Here is a 25,551-nt window from a genome sequence, read left to right as displayed (position 1 = left end):
GGTTTTCAAATATGTATCCGTACAATACTAAGTATATAAATGTATATCACTTTAGGCATCAATGTTTGGTGTCCTTGGTAACTATTAAAGCGCGTTCCACACAATAACGTCCATTTTGTTCAATCACTCCTAGAAATTGCAATTCCAATGGCACATTTGCGTGATCGATTCATATATGTCAAAGATGTTGAAAATAAAAGTAATCCAATGTTATCAGTGAGAAAGTCGGGTAACACTCTCAAAATAGTCAACAAACAAAAACGGTGCAATTTTTCATCGCATCCATCTTTATCCCTCTCTCTCATTCTCCCCCCCCCACCAACATCCATCAAAACACCTACCAGGGCAAATGTCACAGATAAAGAAACTTCTAAAGTCTGCAAAAGCAGCAATTGAACATGGCGATCCAGATTCTGCCCTAGAATTTGCCAATGATGCCTTAGAAATTGATGATAAGTGTTTTTTCGCCTATCTATTTAAAGGAAAATCCTATCAGTTATTACGACAATTTCCTCAAGCAATTCAAGCATTCCAAATAGCAACTCAAATTGAACCTGGGAACTTATTGGCTTGGAAAGGGTATTTCCAGATTGTTAGGACATTGCCTGATTATGTTGGGTTTTTTAGGGTGGTTATTGAATTATTTAAGATACAAGTTGATCAAGGATTGAGTTTGGGTGAAACTATAAGAGATGTAAAGAATTATTTGGATATGAATAGTTATAAGAGTAATGATGAGTTGTATGAATATTATTTACGATTGATTATTCCTGGTGGCAAACTTGGAGAATATAATTTGGAATCTCCTGAACTGAGTTTAAAGAAATTATTGGATTTTAAATATACAAGATTGGATAAAATAGTACAAGGAATATTAGCTAAAGAAAGAGTCAAATTTGGAAGAATTTTAACAGTTGATCAAAAGGCGAAATTGGATACTATTGCTTGGAATTATCATCAAGAAAGTGATTTATCTGAATTATTTGAAAGTTTTCTTAATGTTTGTAATGATGATGAGCTTAGAAGGAAATATCAAGAGAATTATTTGAAATATAAATATGAATTATTGAAATTTTGTCCCGATAAATCAGAAATGTTTAAAGATATAATGACTACTGTTGATGACATGATTCTTTTAAAAACTACCAGTTTATTTTGTTGGAATTTATTTTTCAATTGGAATGATGCTCCAAGTATTTATGAATTAGATGAAGATAAAATTATCACATATTTACAAGCTTATCAAAATGAAGGATTGGGATTGATTTTATTTGCATTTGTAATGAGTGAAATCTCACCCTATAACAAAGAACGAGTCATTAAATCATTATCCCTAAACCATCAACAACAACTTGAATCCAAATCCGAATCCAAGCAAATCCTCAAACTTGATTCTCCCGCATTAGAGAATGATGAAGAGGATGCCAAAGTTCTCGAAAATCTAATTGACGAAGAAGAAGAACAAACTGATATTTCTCAATATTATCTCCCTCAGGACGAAATCCTCGGACATCTCTTGGAAGGATATAACAAAGCCAAAGATTCAATCTTAGCCAATAGAATCATTGTTAATTATTATCTTCATATGCGAGAATATCATAGTGCTTCAGAAAGATGTAAAGATGGGATTCGATTAGTTGCAGATGTCCAACGAACTTTTGGGATTGATTTGGAACATACAAAAGATGATTTCTTTTGTTCTTTGGCGATTGTATATACTTATTATGAAGCTCCTAAGAATTTCAACCGAGCACTTCATTTATATGATAAGATTCTTGAGACTAATAAATCAAATATTAAAGCAAAAGTTGGCAAAGGGTTAATTTTTGTTGAAAGAGGAGAATTAAACCAAGCAAAACTGATATTAGAAGAAGTCGTACAAGAAGCTCCTGAGAATCGACATGCGGAGTTGGAATATTATTGGTGTTTAGTTAAATTAGGAGAATTCGAAAAGGGGAAATTAGGACTTGAGAAATTTATAACCAAAATAACTGGAGGTGATTTACATAGTGGTGAAATTCGAGCAGTTGCTCATTATAGATTATCAAAGGGATATCTTATGGAAGATGATACCAATCAAGAAAATATCAAACAATGCTATTCTCATTTAATCCAGTCTCTTAAAGATTATGAATTTTATGCACCAAGTTATACTTTATTAGGTATACTTTTCCAAGATTATTATGGAGACATTGATCGAGCTCAAAAATGTTTCTATAAAGCATTTGATCTCGATATTAATGAAATCATCTCGGCAAGATATTTAGTTGAACAAGCTACAGCCAAAAATGAATGGGAAGTGGCTCAAGTCTTATCGAAAAGAGTCGTATCTGAAGAAGGACCCCGTCGTCTCTTATTACGTGCAACTCAAGAAGATCGCGCTTGGCCATATCGTGTATTAGGATGCGGGGCATTGAATTCCCAAGACGATGCAAAAGCCGTTGAATGGTTTCAAAACGCTATCCGTATCTCAGCGGATGATTTTGAATGTTGGGTAGGATTAGGTGAGGCATATTATAATTGTGGAAGATATGATGCTGCTGTAAAAGTTTTCCAACATGCAATAACAATGAGGGAATCAGGGGAGATTCCTTGGACCGTTCAATATATGTTGGGTGTTGTGACTTGTGAAATGAAGGAATATAATGAAGGGTTGACATATTTGTATAGTGCATTAGAAACAAATCCGAATGAAGAATGTTTGATTAGTGCGATATATGAGGCAAATATTGAGAATGGGAAACGATTTATTACCTCGGGGTTTTTCGGTAGAGCTATAAACGCAATATTAAAAGCTTTGGAATTTATAAAACTGGCTGTGGTTGTGAATTCGTCATCTCAAAAGGTTTGGAAATCTTTGGGGGATGCACTTAAAGTATTCACTAAAATTCAAGAACATCTCGATAAAGTTCCATTTGATACCATAATTGAGATATTTGAACATATTGGCCTTAATGAAGGAGAAGTCATTGAAGTGATTTCCGATATTGTTATCCTCGACGAATCAATCACATTCAAACATGCTCGTGAATTGCTTGACCAAGGTAATCGTGTCAAGGCATTGCTCATCTTTATAATCCTCGGATCAGTTGCCGGAATCAAAGTCCTTCCCGGCAAAGTCAATAAATTATTACGATCAACCGCATATTACAATCTTGGACTTTCATTACTTGAAGCCTATCAACTCCTTGACAATGATGAAACAAGCACCGCAACCTATCGTGATCATTCTATTATCCTATTCAAAAAATCCATCCAACTCGAACCCAATAATGCCAATTATTGGATCGCGTTAGGAAATGCATATTTCTCAACCAGTCCACAAATCTCCCAACATTGTTATATCAAAGCCACAACCCTCGAAATCCAAGATGCAGAAATCTGGATCAATCTCGCGGTTTTGTTTTTGAGATATGGTGATTTAAAACTCGCCCAGGAGACTTTTTTGAGAGCACAATCGGTTGCTCCTGAAGATGCTCAATCTTGGTTAGGACATGCCGTGGTGGCGGAAATGTTGGGAGATGAGTCCAAGGCGGCGAATTATTATACCCATGCTTTCACGTTGAGTAAAGGACGTTTAGCGCTTGCGCAATTTTTATATGGATTATCGGTTGTGAATCGAAGAGTTGCCCATGGGAATGGTGATGATCCGAGAGATGTTGAGACGGCACAGGAGTTGAGTATTAGTAATGCGGCGATTGTTCAATATTTGAAATATTATCCTGAAGATGAACATGGGTTGAGTATTGCGGTAACGATTGCGGAAAGATGTAAGGATTATACGAATGCTATTAAATATGGAAATAAATTATGTGAAATTTTGGAGAAGAAATATGAAGAAAATGAGGATGAAAGTGTTTTGGAGAATTTTAGTTTGATGAAGGCACAAATTGGAAGAATTTATTTAGCGATTGGAGATTATGAATTGGCATTGGAAAACTCACAAGTTGCACTTGAATTGATTGAAGGGAATGATGAAGATCTTCCTGAGATTATTTTGTCTAGTCGAGTTACTATTGGATTGAGTTATTTCTCTACTAATCAATTTGAAGCAGCATTAGAAGAATTGAAGGTAATTTTGGGGATATATAGTGATTCCCTGGTTATTGTTACTTTAATTGCACAAATTTTATATTCTCATGGATCAGAAGAAACCAAACAAGCGGCAATCGATCAATTATTTGCTCATATTGAAGAACATGGATCTTCATTAATTGTTGTTTTAACTCTTGGTGCAATTTCGTTAGTTGATAATTTAGAAGAATATCTTGGGGCAATTAAAGAAGAATTACAAGGGTTAAGTTTGGATGAATTGGTGAATGATACATATAGAGAAGTACCTAAATTACTTACGGAGATTAATCATCGATTACAAGGAGGAAGTAGAGATAATTCAGTCTGGCTTAAATATGCTTATTTGTTTCCATTTGATTATAATGTTTGGAAGAATGTTAGTAATGAAATGGCAAAAGCGGTTGTTACATTACATGATACAAAAGTTAATTGTTTACAATTTTCAGAAGCATTATTAAAGAATGGGAAATTACGAGATATTCAACGTAGTTTAATCCTTTCACCTGATAATCAAGAAGCAATCGATGCATTACAACTTTGTTTGTAGAGAGAATTTATACATCACACACTTTTAGATAGCATTTACATATAGAATTACTAAAAATATATTTATATGTACAATTAATGAGAAGTTCTGGCAATGATTGAATAATTTGAATAATCAACAGTAATCATATCACTTAATGGATTATTAGAAGTTGCATGATTAATCAATTCATCTTGTTCAAGTTCAGATTTTAAGTAATCAATTACTTTAATGAATTTATTTCTAGAAATTTCATTATGTTTGGCTAATTTATCTAATAAATCATATTCATGGATGATTGTTATGATTTGTTTGCAATCTTCAGTAGTACCACTGGAAGTAGACGGAGAATCTTCTTTGTCGTCTCTTTGTTGTTGTTGACTACTAACAACTATTAACCAAGTATTTGCAATTTGTTCATAAGCCATTGATCTTGTATATTGAAATTCATTATTTGAAAAATTGGGTAAATTATGTAATAAATTAGTAATTTCATGTAAAAATGTTAATGAAGTAATAATATTTAATTCAATTGGAGGTAAGAAACTTAATATAAAATCACTTAAACATTCTAAAAATTCTTGTAAATGAGGTTTAATTCTTAAATAAGAATAATCACTTTCAATATCACATTTATAAGGTAAATGATTTAAGATATCATCAAATTTTTCTTTTATTAATTCAATAGATGAAATTAAAGTTGGTTTAGGTGATAATTTATGAATTGTATTTTGAATTTCTGGATGATATTGAATTAAATTTGTTAATAAACTTTGTAAACTATGTTTATCTAATACTTCAATTAATCTATTTGTTGGTAATGGTTGTCCAATAATTCTAGGAGTTCTTGATCGTTTAAATTTAGATGGTGGAGGTGGTGGATAATATTTACGTCCAGGAATATCACTTTCTGAAGTTATTATAGTGTTGTTGTTATTATCATTATGATATCTTCTTTTCTTGATCGATGGTTTAGTGATTAAAGCTGTTGATTCATCTGGGGTAGAACGGGGCGTATTATTTGTTAGTGATGAGCTTGTCTCTGCTGTTGTGCTTGTGACATTTGTTGTAGTATTATTAGTTAAAGGGGTGTTATTCATTCCCCATTTAAATCCTGTTGTCATCATCTTATGTATTATTGTTGTTGTAGATGGTTGTTGTAAAAACTTGTAATAAAAGTATAAAAGTATAATGTATATGAAATGAAAATAAAAGTAAATTAATCCGTATTAACTATGCCAATAATCCTTATAGTAATATATGTATTCCCCCCTGTTGTTATTCCTGGTATGTGTAAATTATTCACTATTACCCCTAACCTATAAGATGTAATAGTAGATGTTGATTAGGTCTGCCTTTGCCCTGTATATATATATATTATCCTTCCGATACCTGGTAAAGAAGCTATAAGTAATAGTAATAGTAATAGTAATAGTATAGGTAAATGATATAAGTAAGTACTATTACTTTTTAGTAGTCGAAACTGTATATATGTATATTTCCTTTAAGATGGAAGTTAATGAATTTAAAGAAAAAATTTGGATTTCAATTTCTCAATGGCGAAATTTAAATTCTTTTTTTTAAATTTCAAATTTCTTTTTTTTATTTTTTTGTTTCCAATTATTCTTTTTTCTTAAGTTCTTCCTCTTCTTTGGTTTATTGTTTTTATTTAAGATCATTTTCGTCAATATATTAAACCAATAGTAAATGATAAAAGTATACGAATATGAAACATATACATTGAGAATCAAATACAAGTCTATACAACTGACAATTGGTGCTATCCACGACCATTAACCTCTCTCTTTTCTTAGTTTCTATATGACCAGCATTTTAATCAAGTGGAGAATTAATTATAATGTAGAATCTCTTATTAAAATTGTTGTCTTTACAACAACCAACCAATATTCTAATCTTATACAGCACTTCTACTACTACTACTACTACTACTACTACTACTACTACTACATGAATATTTAGAGATATAAATGATTTCAGATTAAGTATTTATTAAAATAAAGAAAATAATTAACAACTTAATTTCAGCTAATTTTTTGGCAGCCAATTTATTGTTTATTTATTCATACCAAATTACATTATAAACTATTTACAACAAAACATAAACATTAATAGAGAATATTCTATAAGTATAATACTATAATGAAATAAAGATGTAAAAGCTAACACATACTTACTTCTATTTTCAAGAATACATTCAATAAAGACCAAACACAACAAATGTATTAATAATATTGATGAAATAGTAAACCCAAACCATTGTAATGGAACTACACATCAAATCAAATAGTCATCTAGTTCCCCATTGGTGAGGCTTCATAAATTTAGGAAATACAAGAATTCTTTTTGTGGTTATTAGCTTTGATAGAAAGTTACGAACCCCTGTTTTCAAATACGCCTTAGTTTTATTTTGTATATGAACTTTTTTGTGGTTGTGCAATTATAATAGTGCTATTCAGTATATAAAAAATTATAAACAAATTTGGTTGCAAATTTTTTGTGGTTGCAAAAAAGTCTCAAGTATAAATAGACTTAGAAATCCCCTAGAATTCAAATTTTTTGTTTTCTTCTTTTCTTCTTTTCTCTTTTTCTTTTTCTTCTTTCATTAATTCTCTCTTTCCATATTATCACACCTTTCTTATTTCATTACTCATTCATCTACTAATTATGTCATCTATAATGTTGCTCTGTCTACTGCCTTTTGCCTCATATTCATCTATTCATTGGTTGTTCATTCCTTTATCCATTCATTAATTTCTTCCTGTCACAGATAGTTTCTTCTTATTCCATTCATTCTATAGTTTATTCATTCAGTCAGTCAATCATTGTATCCCACATTCCATACTTCATTTGTCTTCCGTCATCCTTCATCCATCCATCCCTCTTCACTTATTTCTTATAATATTCCATCTAACCAGCCATCTGTCACCAACTGAGTTCAAAATAAAACGTTTCAATTGCTGCTTCTTTGGCTACAATCTTCTCAGAACATTGGAAGGTTTGGTACAACCTTTCCAACCCTTGCAGCTTCTCTTTGTTGGATTAAGCAGCTCGAAATAGGATGGTATTGAAGAAGGGAGACAATCAAGGAATAGAACAATGGCTGCCTGACTGAATGAGCTAATGAATGGACCACGGAAGAAACTAGTCCGTGAAGGAATAGATAAATGAGTGGTGCAAGTAGTGGGCATGGGGTCTGGGTGTGGTGTAGGTAGGGGGCATGTGGTGTAGGCAGGGGCATGTGGTGTAGGTAGGGGAACCAGTGAATTCACCAAGCTGTAAGCATATTTCTAAACTTCCGTTTGTAAACTTCTGTTTCTAAACTTCTTTTTGTAAACTTTTCAACCACAAACAGATATTTCAACAAGCATTATTTCAACCAAAATCAAACTGATAGATCAACGTCAGAATGTGGTGATTAGAGAAGGGAGATTACTTTCCATATGATTTGAAGCAGATTGGAGGAGAGTCGAAAATTAGCCGCCCACAGAAATTCCTGTTTGTAAACTGTTTTTGTGTTTCTAAACTAGTGTTTGTAAACATCATTACCACAAAAGCAAAGATCAGACATGGTTTTCAAATACCAATAAAATGAAGAGCACCGATAATGAGATTCTCTGCTTCATATGGAGCATCGGGTCATATCTTAAGGTTCATATGAGAGGCTTTGCTTCAGTTGGGTGGTCAACTATTGGTCATATATGAATACTTTCAAAAGAGCAGAAAGCACTTATTCTTTCTTCTTATAATCCATATATCATCTAGATATAGACCAGTATAATCCATAGACGTATCTAACTTACCTATACCAAGTGGGAGTGTTGAATTAACTCCAATTTAGAAATTGGTCACATGATATGGATCACGTGCAAAATGCCACCTGATATTCACGTGCCACGACACCAACGCCCAATTCGTTAAGACTTTTTGTTTCAGCTTGCGATGTTTTGGCACAGTTAGTTATATTTTTTACTATTAGAACTGCTCAGGTTTTTTTGAAAAATAGGATCTGATGTTCGACACCACTCTGGGCAGCATGGTATTTCCATATGGGAATCTAGCTAAAATAACCAACATTATTAAATAGTGACTTATGCAAGCTTCTTAAGAATGGAATATCTATATAATAAAATCGATTTTTCATACAAAAATCAGTGCAAGTTTTGGTCGAAATAGATAAAGTATTAATAAGAATACTTTAGTGAACAAAAGAAATAGTACGTGATACCAAGGTCGGGTAACTCTCTTTGTTATACAAAACTGGACAACAGATAGAAAAGTGAATATCGTCCATAAAATTGAACTAACGAATAGAATTAATACAATAAGTGAACAAGATTTTATATTTATACGATGATACCAGCAAATTATAGTAACCCCACATTTCAAAGATGATCTCGAATTTTAGTACCTGTAACTTTAGTTTAAACTCATTCAATTCCGTTCTATTTTCTAGCGCGACAAATTGACTTAATAACTGAGTTTTCATTTTTGCAACCTTTAATTAAACGCTTATTAGAATAAACTGGGCTAAATAGAATACACTTCCCACTTTACACCCTCCAATGACTTCAAAAGAAATGACATTTGATGATAGAGATACTTACAAACTAATACATGCCATTATTCGATGGCTTTCCGAATTCCCTAAAAGTGTAATATCCACCGATTGTACTCCTGAACAATTTTTGCAACCAATTAAATTATATCAATTATTGAGATTCTTATTATATGAAGAAGATTTTAATAATATCAATCATAATGAAATGCAACTTGACAAATTATTCAACGAGGGAGGTGAGACCAGTCAATTCCAAAGAGTTCTATCTAATCAATTTGATGCACAAATTGAAATCTTGAGGAAAGTCTTAGATACTCATTTTAGTACCAGAATTGATATTTGCAGTGATTATAATCGACAATTAGCAGAAATTGTTGATTTTAAGAAATTGATTCTTTTCCATGATAAATTTGAAGTCAAGAGGTTTTGTCAACAACTTGTTAAGATTGGAACATATACTTCGAAATTAAGTACATTTGGTTTAACAAGTCTTGAATTTTTAATTGATGAAGATCAAAATTTAATAAATAAAATTAGAGATCAACAACGTACAAATGATTCAGAAGAATGTCCTTTTCTTCCAATTGATAAAGCATTACCATTCACTGCGAATTCCAAACTGCTTGTCATTGATTCATCCAAATTTGATAGCTCCAGAAGTGTAGAAGAAGAAGGTTATTATATTCAAGAAGATGAAATTGAAGCAATTCATTGGGAAAATGCTGTATTTGAAAAGGTGATTTATGATATTGCTAGAGAAATGAATATTCGACCATATCAGAATCATTAAATGAAATACCTATTGTGTCTATTTATTTTACTTAAATCTATCTAAAGCAGCACCTAATACATCTTTTTGTTGTGGAATTCCTTGCAATTCTTGTTGTCTTCTTTGTCTAGCTTCCTTTTCCATCTTTAAATTCTTTTCTATTCTTAATTTACGTTCATCGATAACATTCTGTCTCTTTCTTCTTAAATGCTTTCTTAATGCCGAATTCTTTCCCTTTACTTCTGGTTTAATTTCCATCTTGGTTGATTTATTAGCTTCAACAACTTCTCCAATTTGTCCTGGTTTTAATCTAATTGATGATGCACGTTTATCAACAGTACCAATAATATTTGGATCAAGAGAAATAGTATCTGGAGATAATTTATTCAATAATGATCTAACTTCTTGTTGTTGTCTTTGTTTAGCGGTTTCGTATGGATTAATTTCAAGAGCATCATAATTAGCTTCACCCGATCCAGGAACAATTATAGAATTGAAACCTTGTTGATGACCTATCCCCAATATATCTTCAAATGGAACAAATTTTGCTCTTTCAATTCTTGATCCAGGTATAAGATGATTCATATATGGATCTGATTGATGTTTTCCTTTAAATATATCTTTCCAAATAGTGACATGAGGACCCCAACCTACTGATAATAATCCATTATCAGAAATATCCAAAGAAGTTGCCGGAGTTTGACAATAATATTGATCAACTTCTTTAAACTTTCGTATATCCCAAACTTTTAAAGTTTTATCAGCACCACTTACAACCATATATTTCCCTTCACGATCAATTGCAAGGTCAGTAATTGGACCTCGAGCAGATTGAAGTTTAACTAAAGGAGTTGCCATATTTGGGGCCCAAAGGGATACAGTACCATTACCATGACCTAAATGCATAACCGCATTCCAAGGATTTTGTTTCATTGCTTGAGTTGGACCTAATTTTGTTCTAAATTCACTTACTAATTGACCAGTTGAGACATCATGATATTTCAAAAACCCAGTATTTCCGGCAGTTGCTAATAAGAAATGATAAGGTAAGAAATCCAATAAGGTAGATTCTATATGTTGATTCAATCTATGTAATTCAGTACCTTGTTTATCATAAATAAATGTATATTTCTTTTGTGCTACTGCAAAATATTGATCATTATGTAAATATTTCACAGCATGTACGGTTTCATTAAGATGTAATTCACAATCAAGTTGTCCAGTTCTCCAATCAATAGATGCAACATGTCCTTTTTTACCTCCTAATAACAATTCTCTCCCATTTCTTGAATAATCAATTTGATAAGGTCCAAATTCAGGTAAATTTAATTCAAATTTCTTATTGGCAGTATTTATATCTACAGCTTCAGTAATATCATCTTGCTTAAACTTAAAAGTTCTTTCCATGGGACTTTCAGCTTCTAAGAACCCTGCTTCTTCTTGTAATAATAAATCGGTACCAGCTGCTGATCTTAGTGCTTCTTTATATTGTTGATCCATATGTTTTAGTTTTGCATTTAATTTCTTATCTTTTGTGTACTTTGCTTTTCTTGAATGAGAAGAACTTCCACGTTCATATTTGGATGTCCCCTCTCTTTCATATGATCCCATTTTGCCTGTAAGTGCCATTGTTGATAGGTGATGTTTTCTTACTGTATTCGTTGTTTGATAGATTTTTTTTTTAATTTTTTAATTTTAATTTTCAGATGAAAGAGAAGATCATCGCAACCAGCAAAAAAAAAATATTTCTATGAGAGCTAACACTTACTGATTTGTTAGAACTTTTACTGCTACAACTTCTTCCTTCTCCCAATTATCTCTATTTATTATTACTATAGATCAAGTCTCTCCAGTGACAGTAGATTTCAAGGTTATTTTATTAATCAACAATATTTTCGGCAGAATGGAAATATTGTCTCTTGTTGTGATAATGCTGACCGCAGTGCTACAACCCCCGGGCTTTTAGTCACACGCGACCCTATTAGCACACTAATTATGGACACAATTAACCAGCTACTTGTTATTACTAATGGAAAGAGTAGTAGTAGTTGTCACTAGTTTTTAGTAATAGTAATACCCACAGTAGTAGGAATGACGTATTGATATTTTTTGAGCAAAGTACACACCACCCCACGGTCAATGCTACATCTTGTTGTGTGCTTATATACAGTATGCTGAAAAATTAGAAACCTATGAAATCATCCCATAAAATTTCACCCTTCTTCTTCTTCTTATCATCCTTAGCATTTTAACAAGATAAGACCCAATCTGTACACTATGAGTTCATTACGTCTTATACTCAAACATTTGAAACCACAAAGAATTCCTAAGGGAGTTGTCACCCCCTTAAGATCACAAGTTGTTCCAACTCCAATTCTTTTAATTGGTGGATTAGCAGGAGCAATTGCTGGTGGTTATTATTTATTAGATGCTCGTTCGGCATTCCATGAATACGTATTATGTCCATTAATCCGTACATTCACTGACGGGGAACAAGGACATAAATTAGGGATATTTTTCATGAAGTATGGATTGGCTCCTAGATTATTAGATGAAGGATATAATGATCAAAGTGATATTTTAGGAGTTGACGTATTTGGAACCAAATTAAGAAATCCAATTGGATTAGCTGCTGGGTTGGATAAAGATGGAGAAGCTATTGAAGCTTTATTCAATAGTGGGTTTTCATATGTTGAAATTGGGTCAATTACTCCTGAACCACAACCAGGTAACCCCAAGCCTAGATTTTTTAGATTACCTAGAGATGATGCAGTTATTAATAGATATGGTTTCAATTCATCTGGTCATTTCAATGTAATTGCTAATTTAAAAGTTAGATTTAATAAATTATTAACTAAATTTGAAAAATCAGCAAAATCTCCTAATGATGAACCATTTTCAAATGCTTTTAAAGAAGGGAAATTGTTAGGAATTAATTTAGGTAAGAATAAGTTTGGTGATGAAGTTACTGATTATACTAAAGGGGTTGAAAGATTAAGTAAATATGCTGATGTTTTAATTATTAATGTTTCTTCACCAAATACTCCAGGTTTAAGAGATTTACAAAGTGAAGAGAAATTAACCAATTTATTAACTACTGTTGTTAAAGAAAGAGATAATGTTGGTAAGAACTTATTAGGTAAGATACCACCAGTATTAGTTAAAGTAGCTCCAGATTTAACTGAACCAGAGATTGAATCAATTGCAACCTCAGCAAAAGATGCAAAAGTAGATGGAATTATTATTTCTAATACTACAATCCAAAGACCAATAGATCAATTATTAACTACAGATACCCAATTAATTAATCAAACTGGTGGATTATCAGGTAAGCCTTTAAAACCTTTAGCACTTAAAGCATTAAGAACATTAAGAAAATATACTAAAGATTCTAATTTGGTATTGATTGGTTGTGGTGGTATTTCTACTGGGAAAGATGCTTTAGAATTTGGTAAAGCAGGTGCAACTTTCATTGAACTTTATACCGCGTTTGCTTATAAGGGTCCTGGATTAGTTGCAAAGATTAGAGATGAATTAGCCAATGAATTAAGAAAAGAAGGTAAAACTTGGCAACAAATTATTGGTAGTGAAAATTAGATTGTCGCGACTCATCTGGTTGATTGATTGAAAAAATGAAATTTATAAACAAACAATGATTTCTTTCTATAAACTCTTATATACATTACAATTATATATACAAACTTAGCTATTAGTTCTCATGTCGTCATCATCACCCGCACAAGAAAGAAGATTGACAAATAGAAGACATCTGCGTAGATCTTCTGGTTTTCAATTAAATCGATCAACAACACCACATCATTATCCAATTGATGAAAATCAAATACCATTTGAATCTCATGGTTTCTTTAATCAATTCTCATGTTTAGCTGACGTCCTTCAAGAGTTAGATAGCAATATGTCCAAACTATCTTCCATTCATAATACAATCAATAACGAATTCAATGAATCATTTGCTGGGTTTTTATATGGTTTATCATTAACTATGTGGTGTGTTGATTTCCCAGGTGCTCCAAATACAAAAGCATGGGAGCAATTACAAGAAAAGAGACAAAGAGAACAACGAATTATTGAATTAAAAAGAAGATTAGCAAATGCACAAGAATTGAATTCAAATTTAAAATCAACTTTAGAACAAGAATCTAAGTCTTTACCACCAACCAGACCTACAAACCCCTTATTTCAAAAAACAACTGCAACAAGGTCAACGAGACCAATGCCAACAAGAACAGCTACTGGTACAAGAGCAACAGCCGCATCATCATCGCGTATTCAGAAACCTAGAATTCCTGGACGTGAATCAGATTCATCATTGTTGAACACTTCCACATCTTCCATAAATCAAAAGGGAGCAGCAGCAGCTCAGTCATCAAGAATACCAGCACGAAGGACATCACAACAACAACCTACAGTAACAACCCCAAGTTCAATACAGAGTTCATCTAAACCTAATCTCAACCAACCTGCTAGATATATGAATTCTTTGAATTCTAATGCTAATAAAGTTTCCAACCCTGGTTATACAAGACCTACTAAACCAGTTCAACCATTACAGAAATCAAATTCCTTAGCAAATAGACCTCGATTTAGATAGATATGTTTCCTAATCTTTTCTATGGGGAATGTACAGGGGTATCTTTGGTTTATGTAGTTCTATTTAATTAATAACTTTCTATTAACATCCCTGGGTAACTAATTTCAATTTAAGTTCATAAATGACTTGTTGTACTGATTTATTTTGTTGTGAAGCAATTACAAGTAAATAATCTTTGTTTTCAATTGAATTTATAATTGTTTGTCTTCTTAATTGTTCTTGATAATCCATTGGTGGTGATAATGGAGCTATCGTACTGTTATCTCCCCCCTCGTCGGTAGTAAATGCATCCATGGTGCTTTCTTAACTTTACCTGTTTCTCTCTTTGAATCTGTAAAGCTGTTAAATAAAAAGATTTATTGTTTCCCGTATTGAGGGTGGTAGGAAGGATTATTAGCCCCAGGCAGGACAACACTGAAAAAAAAAAAGATTGTTGAATGACTGTAATTCAATGCTCCACCAAATTATTTATCATCTACTACAGACACCCCCCTTACACAACCCACAGAGCAAACAATGTCCGAATCAACAGGAACGGAAGCTCAATTGTCAGAAGCAGAAAAGAGGAAACTCTTACGAGAAAGAAGACAAGCCAAAATGGCAAAAGGAAATGCTTCTAGTCGTTTAAACACTATATTATCTCAAGGAGCATCAGTAACCACCCAAGTTACATCCGTATTAGACAAATCACAAGAATCAACTGAATCAGAAGAACAAGAGACTCCATCTTCTTCAAGTCCAGCTTCGGCAGATACCACTTCCCTTCCTTCTCATCATGATGACGATCCTGATATTCAAGATATTACCTCAATTGCAACCCAAACTTTTGCATCCCCAACTCCACCAATTGGAGAAGAAACGCCTGAAGATATTGATGAAATCTTTAGAAAAGTGTTCCAACAAGCTTCTGCTGCATCGGGTCTGAGAGGGTCAGGAGGAATTGGAGCAGGAGGAGCACCGGGTGATCTTAATGATCCGATGGCACAATTTATGAAGATGTTTACAGAAGGTGCAAATGATAGTCAATCTGATCTTCTTAACGCTGCTGCCGCAGCAAGCGGTGGTGCTGCTGCTGATCCAACTGCAAACAAATATCAAACTGAACTTTATGCCTATAATGTATATCAACAAAATCTTTGGAAATTCAGGTTTTTAATTGTTAGATATTTATTTACTGGTTTCAATTTCTTTTATCATTTCTTTACAATTCCAGATCAATTATTTCATGCATCAAGTCATCCTTACGTTAGAGGATTGGTATCACCAACACCATTGACTGGGTTTATCACTTGGTTTTTCACGGCTGAAGTATTAATAGTTGCCAGTTATTATATGATTAGTGTGAAAACGGGGATTTTCAATACCAAACATGAAAACCATTTAATTATGAAGGGTATTTCACTTGGATCAATGTTTCTTCCTCAACTCACACAAATAAGACCTTATATTTCAAGAGGATTGGCTTATTATGATCTTATTGGAATAGTATTGGGTGATTTATCCTTGGTGGTTGTTTTATTTGGATTATTGAGTTTTATTCGTTAGACAATTGTTTCATTTTCTACTATTTACTATATACATATGTAAATTAATGAGATAATTCTAAATACAAGTTAAATTATTTCTAAAAGGTCTTCTTCATATCTTGACGTTTGGCAGCTATGATCTTTTCAGCACTCAGGAATTGTCTATTCTTCCAAATACTATATGCTAACAATCCTGAACTTGCAATTGAAACCCCAAACCATGTAACTAAATATTGCATATGATTGTTATTTAATTTTACCTTTGGTGTATGAGCAATTGGTACCCCTGCCTTGATAAATTCAATTTCTTGATATTGTAAAGTCGCATCCTCCTCTGCTAATTTAGATATAAATGCCGCATCATCATCTTCTTTTGATTGTTTTTGTTGTTCTTCCGACTTCTCAGACCGATGCAATAAGACTCCAAGTATCGAAGTCAGTCTCTTAGAACTTTCTTCTGGTTGTGGTTCATGCTTTCTCCATTCTGGATGATCGCGTAAATCATAAATCATCTGACAATAGATCGGCAATGTCCCTGCTTGTTCCGCCATAGCAGGCACTTCAGGAAACGTAAACATTCTAGTTCCTGGTTCATGATCGAATTGCAATGATGATTTCGTAGGCATGACTCTAAACAACGCTTCAATTTCAATTTCTCCCTGCGGCATAGCTAAATGAGATAAATACCCCGATTTACGTGTATCAGGAATAACTTTATCCTTATGTATCCAACCTCTTTCAATCAATATAGGCTTCCCACCAGAAGCTCTAATAAATGGAGTAACCACAAGATATCCTAATGCTCCATCTCTCATTCTTGGACCTAAGAACATTTCTTGAGAATAATCAAAATGGCCCTTACATTTAAACCTCCTATATTCGAACTCAGGAATCACATCCGGATCAAGGATAGCAGGTAATTCTTCCATTGGGGGTTGGGCTAAAGAATTTTCGGACTTTGCAATTAAATCAGTTTTCCATTTCAATCTCTTAACTTGCCAACATCCTAAAAAGAATGAAATTACCGGCATGGCAATCATTAATCCCAATAGGACTCCTCTTAATATTGGTCTTTTCTTTTGTTGTTCCATAGTGGCTAAATTTCCTGGAACTGCTTTCACTGGTTTCCAATCAAATGTTGAAGTCTTCACCGTTCTTTTAAACAGGGTGACATTATTTCGAAGATAAGGAACAAGACGACTGTTCTGTCTTTGGATTAATCTTGGAAATGAAGCGGTACCTATCCCAATCGACCTTCTAGACAACATGTTTGTTCGTTTTTAAAAGGGAATATGATTTCAATTAGTAAGAATTCAACTTTCCGCTTAAAATTTTATGTTAAAGGGAGAAAAAATGGATTATGTAATCACGGAAATTCGTGGTCACGTGAAAATTCCCAAATTCCTCCCTAAGTTAAAGTAATTGACATATGATAGGGTTCCAGTTGTTTCAATAGGTGATTCTAATCTATGAATCGAACCTGAATCACTAATTGACTCTGCTTTGTTTTGTGTGTGGAGATTAACGATTGTTGAAACTTGCCAGGGAAATTTCCAAAGGAATTGATTTCCTGATTTGGACGTATCCTAAAAATCCATATCGAAATTTCAGATTCTAACACTTCTTACTTCCCAAACATCTCTTCTTAAGCAAGCAAAGCTTATTTAATACACAAATGGCAGAGGTATCACCATCCAGCAAAAAAGTCGATGATTTTCTATCCAGTTTATCTGAACTATCCCAAGAGAGATTACGAGAAGATCAACAACGTCAAAGAAATCTCGAACGTAACATAAATGAACTTCGCAGTAAACTGGGCAGTATTTCTCCATCTAAATCATCAGGATTGGGGAATGAACTGGTATATTCGGGTACAAATTCACAATATGCATCCACGATACCAGATTTGAAATTTTCGAGAAATCGTCCACCAGTACCAGTGAAAAGTTTTAACATGGCAGCTAATGATGATGAGGAGGATGGGCCGCCTCTTCCTAGACGTCCTGCAAGATATGAGACTGATGATTCAAACCCTCCTGCTCTTCCTAGACGAAAGCAAGAACCATCACTTGATTTCTCAATTGATTTAATTAACCCTATCGCAAGAAAATCTACTCCTCCACTTCCACCGAAATCAAAACCTTCCATTGCGAAAGCAGATTTCATCCCATCCAAAGCGGGAGTCAACCCCGAAGCTGGTGGATATAGATCTTTTTCAGAGATTGAAAAGTTGATAAAAGAAGATGTGGCTGAATTCGAGGGGAATAGCAAAACCAAGACTCCTCCAGAAAAGACAATAAAGAATGTGAATGCCGTTGAAAGCAAACCAGTTGAAGCTGATAAACGGGCGCCACTTCCTCCAAGACCTGCGAAAAAGGCAGATTGGTTAACTTCCTTATCGAATTCAAATGTAAATTCTAGTCCGTCGCCAAAGGTGAATGAAGGCAATAATAAGTATGTAATGCCTCCTAAGAAGAAGGATTGGTTAAGTTCGACATTAGAAAATCCCAAAACAACAATTCATCATTATGACAATCTCAATGAAGCAAAGCAGACGTCATCATCTAGACAAAATATCACAATTCCTCCCAAGCCAGTCAAGAAGGCAGATTGGTTGACTTCATTGTCCAATTCGAAATTCAACTCACCATCCAAACATGAAGAAGAAGCAAACAATATGGATGTACCATTTAGGTCATCTCCCAAGAAGAAAGATTGGTTAACATCCACATTAGACAATCGTAAAACCACGGTCACTCAACAATCAGATGACCTTGAACTGGATAATAAAACTACTGCTAACTTATCTGGATCGCCTTTGCTGCCAAAGAAAGGTGATTGGTTATCTTCATTATCCAATTCAAAGCTGACAACTTCAACTCCTCAAAGTCAGGAATTTTTAAGAAAAGGAGTGGTTCCTGTAGTTTTACCCAAACCATCCAAACCTCAAAGTCGTGTTAATCGTGCTCCTGAAGAAGCTGTGAGGGGCGAAGGTAAAGTAGTGATCCCGCCATTAAAGCCTGCAAAGAAGCCAACTCCAAAGAGTATTGATTCTACATCAGAGGCAAGAGTGACAAACGAAGAATTCAGAGAAATATTACAAAAGTTAAGATCGGCATCGCCTACCAGAGAGTCTCCAGCATCCCCTGTAAAGGATGAAAAGCATGAACATGAAACGAAAAGTTCAGAAATTAAAGAATTTGAGAAGAAGTTAACCAGCTTAAGGAATCAATCACCAACCAGGACCCCAATTGTCAAAACTAAAGATGAAACTGAATTCATATCCAAATTTGAGAAATTAAAATCTGGGGCTCCACCTCCATTAAAACCAAAACCAAAAGCACAAATTTATTCCGAACAGCCTCCACCTGAATTTCAAAAGCGATTTGAAAAAATCGTGATAAAGGCTCCTCCGAAACCATCAAAACCAAATTCTGGATCATTACGAAAATATGAAGAAAAAGATTCTGAAATATTACGTTCACAACTAAAGAGATTAGGATCTGTCAAACTGAAACCTTCAAACAATAATGAACGCGAAGAAATTGAGGAGAAACTGAGAGTTAAAGAGACGGCGGAATTACCATTCCAACAACAATTAGGGGCGATCTTGTCAAGAGGACATACAGTACCTAGTTTACAACCAAAGGGTATTAGAAGAACAAGTACGGATGTCGATTCGGTTAAGGTTAAAAAAGCGGATACTAAAGGCAGTGGCAAATTGACACATGCAAGTAAGGCAAGAGCCAAAGGTCCAAAGAGGAGATTACCCAAGACAATGTTGCAGAACTCGGATAATGATATTGCAAAAGAGCAAGAGACAATGAAGCATCCTTTGGCGACGACAGTTTCTACCATTGATGATTATAAGAAAGTAAAAAAATCACCTCCACCAATTAACAAACATACAAAACCTAAAGAAGTTGGAGATTTGAAACCCTCTAGAATTATTAGTGGTGAAGTATTTTTATAGACAAACTACTCTCGTGTGTGCGGCTTTTGGATATTTACCTAATAGAGATAAAAATTCATATAGTATTCTATGCAGTACCAAACGACTGGAAAAGAAGTTTTCTTTTTTTTCATTGTTTTTATTGAGCGTTTAAAATTTCATAAATGAAAATCATAAACTTTTAATCAACAAAACATATCATTTAGAAACGTTTCATTAATACTACAAAACATAAAACAGAAGAGATCATGGATAAAGTGAATGAGCAGTTGAATGGATTGAAAAATAGAATTCCTGTTGTAGTTGACGAATTTCAACATTATGTTGAACTTATAAAGGATCAGATTCCAACCAATTATGAAGAATTACAACCTCATATTGATTATATCAAATCTATTACTAAAGATGATGTTATAAATGATTTTAAAGAATTGAAAGTATCACCAATTACCATTTCATTAACGTTGGTAGCTTTAACTACTTTATTAATCTTTGGTAAGATTTTCCTGAGTGGTGGTTCTTCCACTACTTCAAGTTCTGATAAGAAATCAACCAAATCAAAGAAACCAAAGAAGAAACTTAGTAAAGCTCAAAAGGCAAATAAAAGTATTCAAGCTATTTTAGATTTTGTTGAATCAGAATATGTTCCTCAAATTGATAAATACATAGATAATTACAAAAGTTTAAAGTCAGATGAAGCTGAATATAAATATAATTACTTTGAAGAAATGTTATTAAAAGAATTAATGAAATTAGATGGAATTGATGTATCTAGTAATGATATCTTGAGAGAAAATAGAAGGAAAGTTGTTAAGTTTATTCAAGATCATCAAAAGAGATTAGATAAACTTAAAAAGGAATTTAAATAAACCAAACGTATATGAATCTTTATATAACTTTGTATGTATATTTCTTAATCAAATAAATGCTTTTTCATTATTAAACTTACTTCTTTTTTATCAATGCCCATGCTTCTAGAAGCAATTTAGAAAAATTGGTAAATATCTGACAGAAGTAATACGGTAGTAGAGTGTCTGTCTTTTAACTATACATGAATTATACAAATTCAGATGTCTTTTGGAATGAGATAGTCTCTGATGTTCGTGAATTAAGGAAATTGTGGGAAGTTGAGGGACTCGTTCCTCCAGCTTTGTTGTCCCTCCCTCCCTCTCTCTCTTTCTCTCTATCTAGCATATTAAAGGGTGTGATTCTTTGGTACTATTTTTTCCTTCACCCAAATATTTCTCATAATAGTAAAATATTAGGCAAATCAATTTCGTGGTTATTGGAAAACTGATTTTTGGACAATCGACCAATTCGAAGCAATGCCACCCAGATCCAAAAAAAGAAAGACTAGCAGTAATGGTACTACTGCTACTGCTGTCACTAGTGAATCTACTGAAATTGATGAACTAAGAAACGAACTTAAATTATTACGCGAAGAAATACATAAATTATCAAACAAGACAAACTCCCATACCAAAGAACCTAGAGGAATATTCTTATTACCTGATGAAATATTACTGATCGTACTTGAATATGTTAATCAGATGGATACTTTCCATCTAGCGTTGACTCATAGAAACTTTGAGAAAGTTTGTAGAGCAAAATTGTTCAAATCGATTTATGTCTATCAAGAAACTGATCCGAAAATAAGTATAAACATTCCTAAAAAGCTCTATACAGCATTTTATATGAAGTATACAATAATTGGACATAACAGCTTTCTTAAAATGATTTCAAGTATCTATTATAAAGCAGAACTCACGAAAGAAGTAATGTTCAGTAACCCAGGTTTCGTCTCAGTAAATTGTTTGGATTTCATTAAAAAGTCAAATCCAAAATGTGCTATTGTGATTGGTGACATGTCATATCATCATACCAATGCATGGATGATAACGCAACAAAATACCACAACTTCCAAATATCATTGGTTAAGTATCCAGCTGGAAGATGACTTTCCTGAGGAATTTACGTCCTCTGTGAAACATTTGGTCGTGGAGGATTTGGAATTATGTCCCAACATTAGCACAAAATTCAAACTGTTGGAAAGTATTAAAATCAAGCAACATATCGGGTTTGCGAATCCTCCTCCCATGCAAACGATTGTCTGTCCGATTGTCCATATACCCTCTCCGGATTTTTTACGGTATTTTGATATTCGGATAATTACTCAATTGCTGATAATTCGAACATCTACAACAGCACTCGATCAAGGATATATTGCCAATGCTTCTGGTTTCACGTCACTTAAAGTATTGCACATTGACATGGAAAGAGAACCTATGACAACGTTCCTCAATCACTTACCCAAACATAGCTTGACTGAAATTCATTTTGGTGCTGATATCTACCAATGCACTGCTCCAGCATTCGAAAGAGCAATTGATCGACATCGAGATTCTTTAAAGGTTTTGGGCTTCTCCTCACTGGAAGAACTTGGATATAGAAGAGGATGTCTGTATTGGAAGAAATATTTCGAGTTTCGTACTGAGAACAACTTTTTAAGGGGTTTCAAACATGTATTATCCATTGATCCAATCAATTATCCTATGTTGGAGAAGATCGTAGGATCCAGACAAGTTTTAATTGTTGATAGACTTCCATACCCACTTCGTTTGGTTCCGCTTGAATTTTTCAATGACAAAGATAATAAACAAAGCAAGACAAGATCAACTAAGTCTAATGGTGGTGGTACAACCGATGGCAAGGAACCAGTTGAAACATGAGCAAAGGGTAAGCAGTTTATGAATAGGTTGCATTAGATATTTCAATAAATTAACACTTTTTTGCAACACATTTCGTAGTCTTTCTTTGAAAACACCGCTCCAAACATTTTGAAACAATGATATACACTAAAGAATATGATATATGCTAGTCTATACGTGTTATAAGATACCGAAACATATATCAGGCACTTGCCGGCAGTTTCTGGACTATTTCTGGATTTGTAATTCTTTCGGCCGAATAATACTATCACATGACTTCCACTTTCACGTGATAGGAGACAACATCTCCGCCCAATTCGCTACGAGTTCTTGTAACAGATAGGATAGAATTCCTAGATGTTTCAAGTTTTAATTATCTTGGAGGAAATGCCCTACAATTCACCAATAATTACATCACCCAAAACCCTTATTCAAAGGGTGTTATTATTCTGTAAGTAGATTTGGAGAAATACATAACAATCCTAATATCCACTATGATAAAACAGAAGATCAAACTCAATTAGAATCATTATGGAATCAATTTGATTTCATTATAACCCATGATGAAAAGCTTGATCCAAATCCTTGGGAATTGATGTATACTGAACCAATATTTAAAGGAATTACAATTGAACCAATTGTAGAATTATTAATTGCTCAAAGTAAAGATAGATCAATCATCATTAATCTTATCAAGAATATCATATATGAATTACTAATGGGTGAATCAACAACTTTGATTAAGTTGTTAAGATCAACTATTTTGACTGACGATTATTTGAACGTTTATAAAGTATTAACTCCTCATGAATCTGCAATTCACAGCACTGCCGATTCAACACCAAGTGAACCACAAGATATTGATCCAGTGTCCATCAAGAAGGAAATCAATCAACAGATTGATAATTTAGAAAAGTCCTTTTCAGGAATGAGTCAATGGCTGTCTGACTGAATGCGCTAATGAATGGACCACGGTCGGAACTAGTCAAAGAGAAGGAATAGATAAATAAGTAAATGGCATGGATACGCAAATGATGTAGTATGGAGCATGCGATGCAGGTGGTGGAAAATATGATGGCATGATCACCAAATCGGCGACTTTATAGAGTTTTAATCATATTTGTAAACTTACATTCGTAAACTTCTGTTTGCAAACTTCTTTTTGTACACATGCCAACCACAAATAATTATGCATAAAACCAATGAATCTAGTCTCCCTTGTCTAGATCTGGTAGATGCGCAGAATTAGGTGTAAATTAAATTTTCCAATCCCAAACACGTAGAACCACAAATAAAATCCCAATCAGTTAGTGTTCAATTGTAGAAAGTATGCTTGGAATACAGCCCACAGTACATTTACAGTAAATTGAAGATACTTAACCAAAATATGAATTTCAAAAGTTCACCTTGAGGAATTTTAGGAGATTCTAGAATTCTTTTGTGGTTACTAAGTTTGATAGAAATTTACAAACCCCTCTTTTCAAATACGCCTGAGTTTTGTTTTGTGTATCAGCTTGTTTGTGCTTATGCAATTGTTATAGTATGCAAAAAATCATGCAGATTTGGTTGCAAATTTTTTGTGGTTGCAAAAAAATCTCCAGTATAAATAGACCTGAAATCCCCTAGAATTCAAATTTTTTTGTTTTCTTCTTTTCTTCTTTTCTCTTTTTCTTTTCTTCTTTCATTAATTATCTCTTTCTATATTATCACATCTTTCTGTCAATTATTTCATTACTCATTCATTCACTTCTTGTATCATCTATAATATTGTTTTGTCGACTACCTGTTGCCTCATATTCATCTATTCATTGCATGTTCATTCCTTTATCCATTCATTAATTTCTTCCAGTCACAGATAGTTTCTTCTTATTCCATTCATGTTTTAGTTCATTCATTCAGTCAGTCAATCAATCATTGTATCCCGCATTCCTTACTTCATTTGTCTTCCGTCATCCTTCGTCGATCCATCCATCCTTCTTCACTTATTTCTTATACTATTCCATCTAACCAGTCATCTGTCACTAACTGAGTTCAAAATATAACCTTTCAATTGCTGCTTCTTTGTCGACGGTTTTCTCAGAATATTGGAAGGTTTGGTGCAACCTTTCCAACCCTTGCAGCTTCTCTTTGTTGGATTAAGCTGCTAGAAATAAGATGGTATTGAAGGATGGAGACAATCAAGGAAGGGACAATGACTGCCTGACTGACTGAATGAGCTAATGAATGGACGACGGAAGGAACTAGTCCGTGAAGGACGAGGTAAATGGGTGGTGCAGGTAGTGGGCATGAGGTCTGGGGTGTTGTGTAGGTAGGGGAACCAGTGATTCCATCAAGCTGTAACCATATTTGTAAACTTCCATTTGTAAACTAGTGCTTGTGAACTTCTGCGTGTAAACTTCTTTTTGTAAACTTTTCAACCACAAATAGATATTTCACCAAGCAGTATTTCAACCACAAGTTAATTAAATTGATAGATCAACGTGAGAATGTGAGGATAGGATAAGGGAGATTAGTTTCCACATGATTTTAAGCAGATTGGAAGAGGGTTGAAAATTAGCCGCCCACAGAAATTCCTTTTTGTGGACTTCTTTTTGTAAACTTTTCAACCACAAATAGATATTTCACCAAGCAGTATTTCAACCACAAGTTAATTAAATTGATAGATCAACGTGAGAATGTGAGGATAGGATAAGGGAGATTAGTTTCCACATGATTTTAAGCAGATTGGAAGAGGGTTGAAAATTAGCCGCCCACAGAAATTCCTTTTTGTGGACTTCTTTTTGTAAACTTTTCAACCACAAATAG

At 33.6% G+C, this 25,551-nt stretch overlaps 13 protein-coding genes across 13 annotated transcripts; 9 read left to right on the top strand and 4 right to left on the bottom strand. All coding sequences in view use genetic code 12, as the record gives it.

Annotated features, from left to right (window-relative positions):
• Nucleotides 1-349: 349 nt before the first annotated feature.
• SKI3 (SKI complex subunit tetratricopeptide repeat protein) lies at nt 350-4,621 on the top strand (the record flags this gene model as incomplete). The annotated part of the gene is made up of 1 exon (XM_049406639.1): nt 350-4,621. The coding sequence occupies one exon, from the start codon at nt 350-352 to the stop codon at nt 4,619-4,621; it is 4,272 nt and encodes a 1,423-aa protein (XP_049263829.1).
• Nucleotides 4,622-4,695: 74 nt separating this feature from the next.
• J8A68_002845 (uncharacterized protein) lies at nt 4,696-5,727 on the bottom strand (the record flags this gene model as incomplete). Its single annotated transcript, XM_049406637.1, has 1 exon — nt 4,696-5,727. One exon carries the CDS (start codon nt 5,725-5,727, stop codon nt 4,696-4,698), a length of 1,032 nt encoding a protein of 343 aa, XP_049263828.1.
• A 3,456-nt stretch (nt 5,728-9,183) lies between these two features.
• Nucleotides 9,184-9,969, top strand: J8A68_002844 (uncharacterized protein; the record flags this gene model as incomplete). Its single annotated transcript, XM_049406636.1, has 1 exon — nt 9,184-9,969. One exon carries the CDS (start codon nt 9,184-9,186, stop codon nt 9,967-9,969), a length of 786 nt encoding a protein of 261 aa, XP_049263827.1.
• A 27-nt stretch (nt 9,970-9,996) lies between these two features.
• On the bottom strand, nt 9,997-11,577 carry J8A68_002843 (uncharacterized protein; the record flags this gene model as incomplete). The annotated part of the gene is made up of 1 exon (XM_049406635.1): nt 9,997-11,577. The coding sequence occupies one exon, from the start codon at nt 11,575-11,577 to the stop codon at nt 9,997-9,999; it is 1,581 nt and encodes a 526-aa protein (XP_049263826.1).
• Nucleotides 11,578-12,225: 648 nt separating this feature from the next.
• Nucleotides 12,226-13,545, top strand: URA1 (dihydroorotate dehydrogenase; the record flags this gene model as incomplete). The annotated part of the gene is made up of 1 exon (XM_049406634.1): nt 12,226-13,545. One exon carries the CDS (start codon nt 12,226-12,228, stop codon nt 13,543-13,545), a length of 1,320 nt encoding a protein of 439 aa, XP_049263825.1.
• A 121-nt stretch (nt 13,546-13,666) lies between these two features.
• DAM1 (Dam1p) lies at nt 13,667-14,560 on the top strand (the record flags this gene model as incomplete). The annotated part of the gene is made up of 1 exon (XM_049406633.1): nt 13,667-14,560. The coding sequence occupies one exon, from the start codon at nt 13,667-13,669 to the stop codon at nt 14,558-14,560; it is 894 nt and encodes a 297-aa protein (XP_049263824.1).
• Nucleotides 14,561-14,641: 81 nt separating this feature from the next.
• On the bottom strand, nt 14,642-14,854 carry J8A68_002840 (uncharacterized protein; the record flags this gene model as incomplete). The annotated part of the gene is made up of 1 exon (XM_049406632.1): nt 14,642-14,854. The coding sequence occupies one exon, from the start codon at nt 14,852-14,854 to the stop codon at nt 14,642-14,644; it is 213 nt and encodes a 70-aa protein (XP_049263823.1).
• A 222-nt stretch (nt 14,855-15,076) lies between these two features.
• Nucleotides 15,077-16,105, top strand: J8A68_002839 (GET complex subunit; the record flags this gene model as incomplete). Its single annotated transcript, XM_049406631.1, has 1 exon — nt 15,077-16,105. One exon carries the CDS (start codon nt 15,077-15,079, stop codon nt 16,103-16,105), a length of 1,029 nt encoding a protein of 342 aa, XP_049263822.1.
• Nucleotides 16,106-16,184: 79 nt separating this feature from the next.
• SHY1 (Shy1p) lies at nt 16,185-17,354 on the bottom strand (the record flags this gene model as incomplete). Its single annotated transcript, XM_049406630.1, has 1 exon — nt 16,185-17,354. The coding sequence occupies one exon, from the start codon at nt 17,352-17,354 to the stop codon at nt 16,185-16,187; it is 1,170 nt and encodes a 389-aa protein (XP_049263821.1).
• A 407-nt stretch (nt 17,355-17,761) lies between these two features.
• Nucleotides 17,762-20,059, top strand: J8A68_002837 (uncharacterized protein; the record flags this gene model as incomplete). Its single annotated transcript, XM_049406629.1, has 1 exon — nt 17,762-20,059. One exon carries the CDS (start codon nt 17,762-17,764, stop codon nt 20,057-20,059), a length of 2,298 nt encoding a protein of 765 aa, XP_049263820.1.
• Nucleotides 20,060-20,286: 227 nt separating this feature from the next.
• On the top strand, nt 20,287-20,907 carry SNL1 (Snl1p; the record flags this gene model as incomplete). The annotated part of the gene is made up of 1 exon (XM_049406628.1): nt 20,287-20,907. One exon carries the CDS (start codon nt 20,287-20,289, stop codon nt 20,905-20,907), a length of 621 nt encoding a protein of 206 aa, XP_049263819.1.
• Nucleotides 20,908-21,363: 456 nt separating this feature from the next.
• On the top strand, nt 21,364-22,767 carry J8A68_002835 (uncharacterized protein; the record flags this gene model as incomplete). The annotated part of the gene is made up of 1 exon (XM_049406626.1): nt 21,364-22,767. One exon carries the CDS (start codon nt 21,364-21,366, stop codon nt 22,765-22,767), a length of 1,404 nt encoding a protein of 467 aa, XP_049263818.1.
• Nucleotides 22,768-23,018: 251 nt separating this feature from the next.
• On the top strand, nt 23,019-23,698 carry J8A68_002834 (ECM39; the record flags this gene model as incomplete). The annotated part of the gene is made up of 2 exons (XM_049406625.1): nt 23,019-23,035; nt 23,203-23,698. 2 exons carry the CDS (start codon nt 23,019-23,021, stop codon nt 23,696-23,698), a joined length of 513 nt encoding a protein of 170 aa, XP_049263817.1.
• Between the last annotated feature and the right edge of the window lie 1,853 nt (nt 23,699-25,551).

Source organism: Hemisphaericaspora subhashii, assembly GCF_019202705.1.
Source record: "Hemisphaericaspora subhashii strain CBS 10753 chromosome Unknown scaffold13, whole genome shotgun sequence".
NCBI lineage: Eukaryota > Fungi > Ascomycota > Pichiomycetes > Serinales > Debaryomycetaceae > Hemisphaericaspora > Hemisphaericaspora subhashii.
This window is presented reverse-complemented; position numbering and strand designations above follow the sequence as displayed.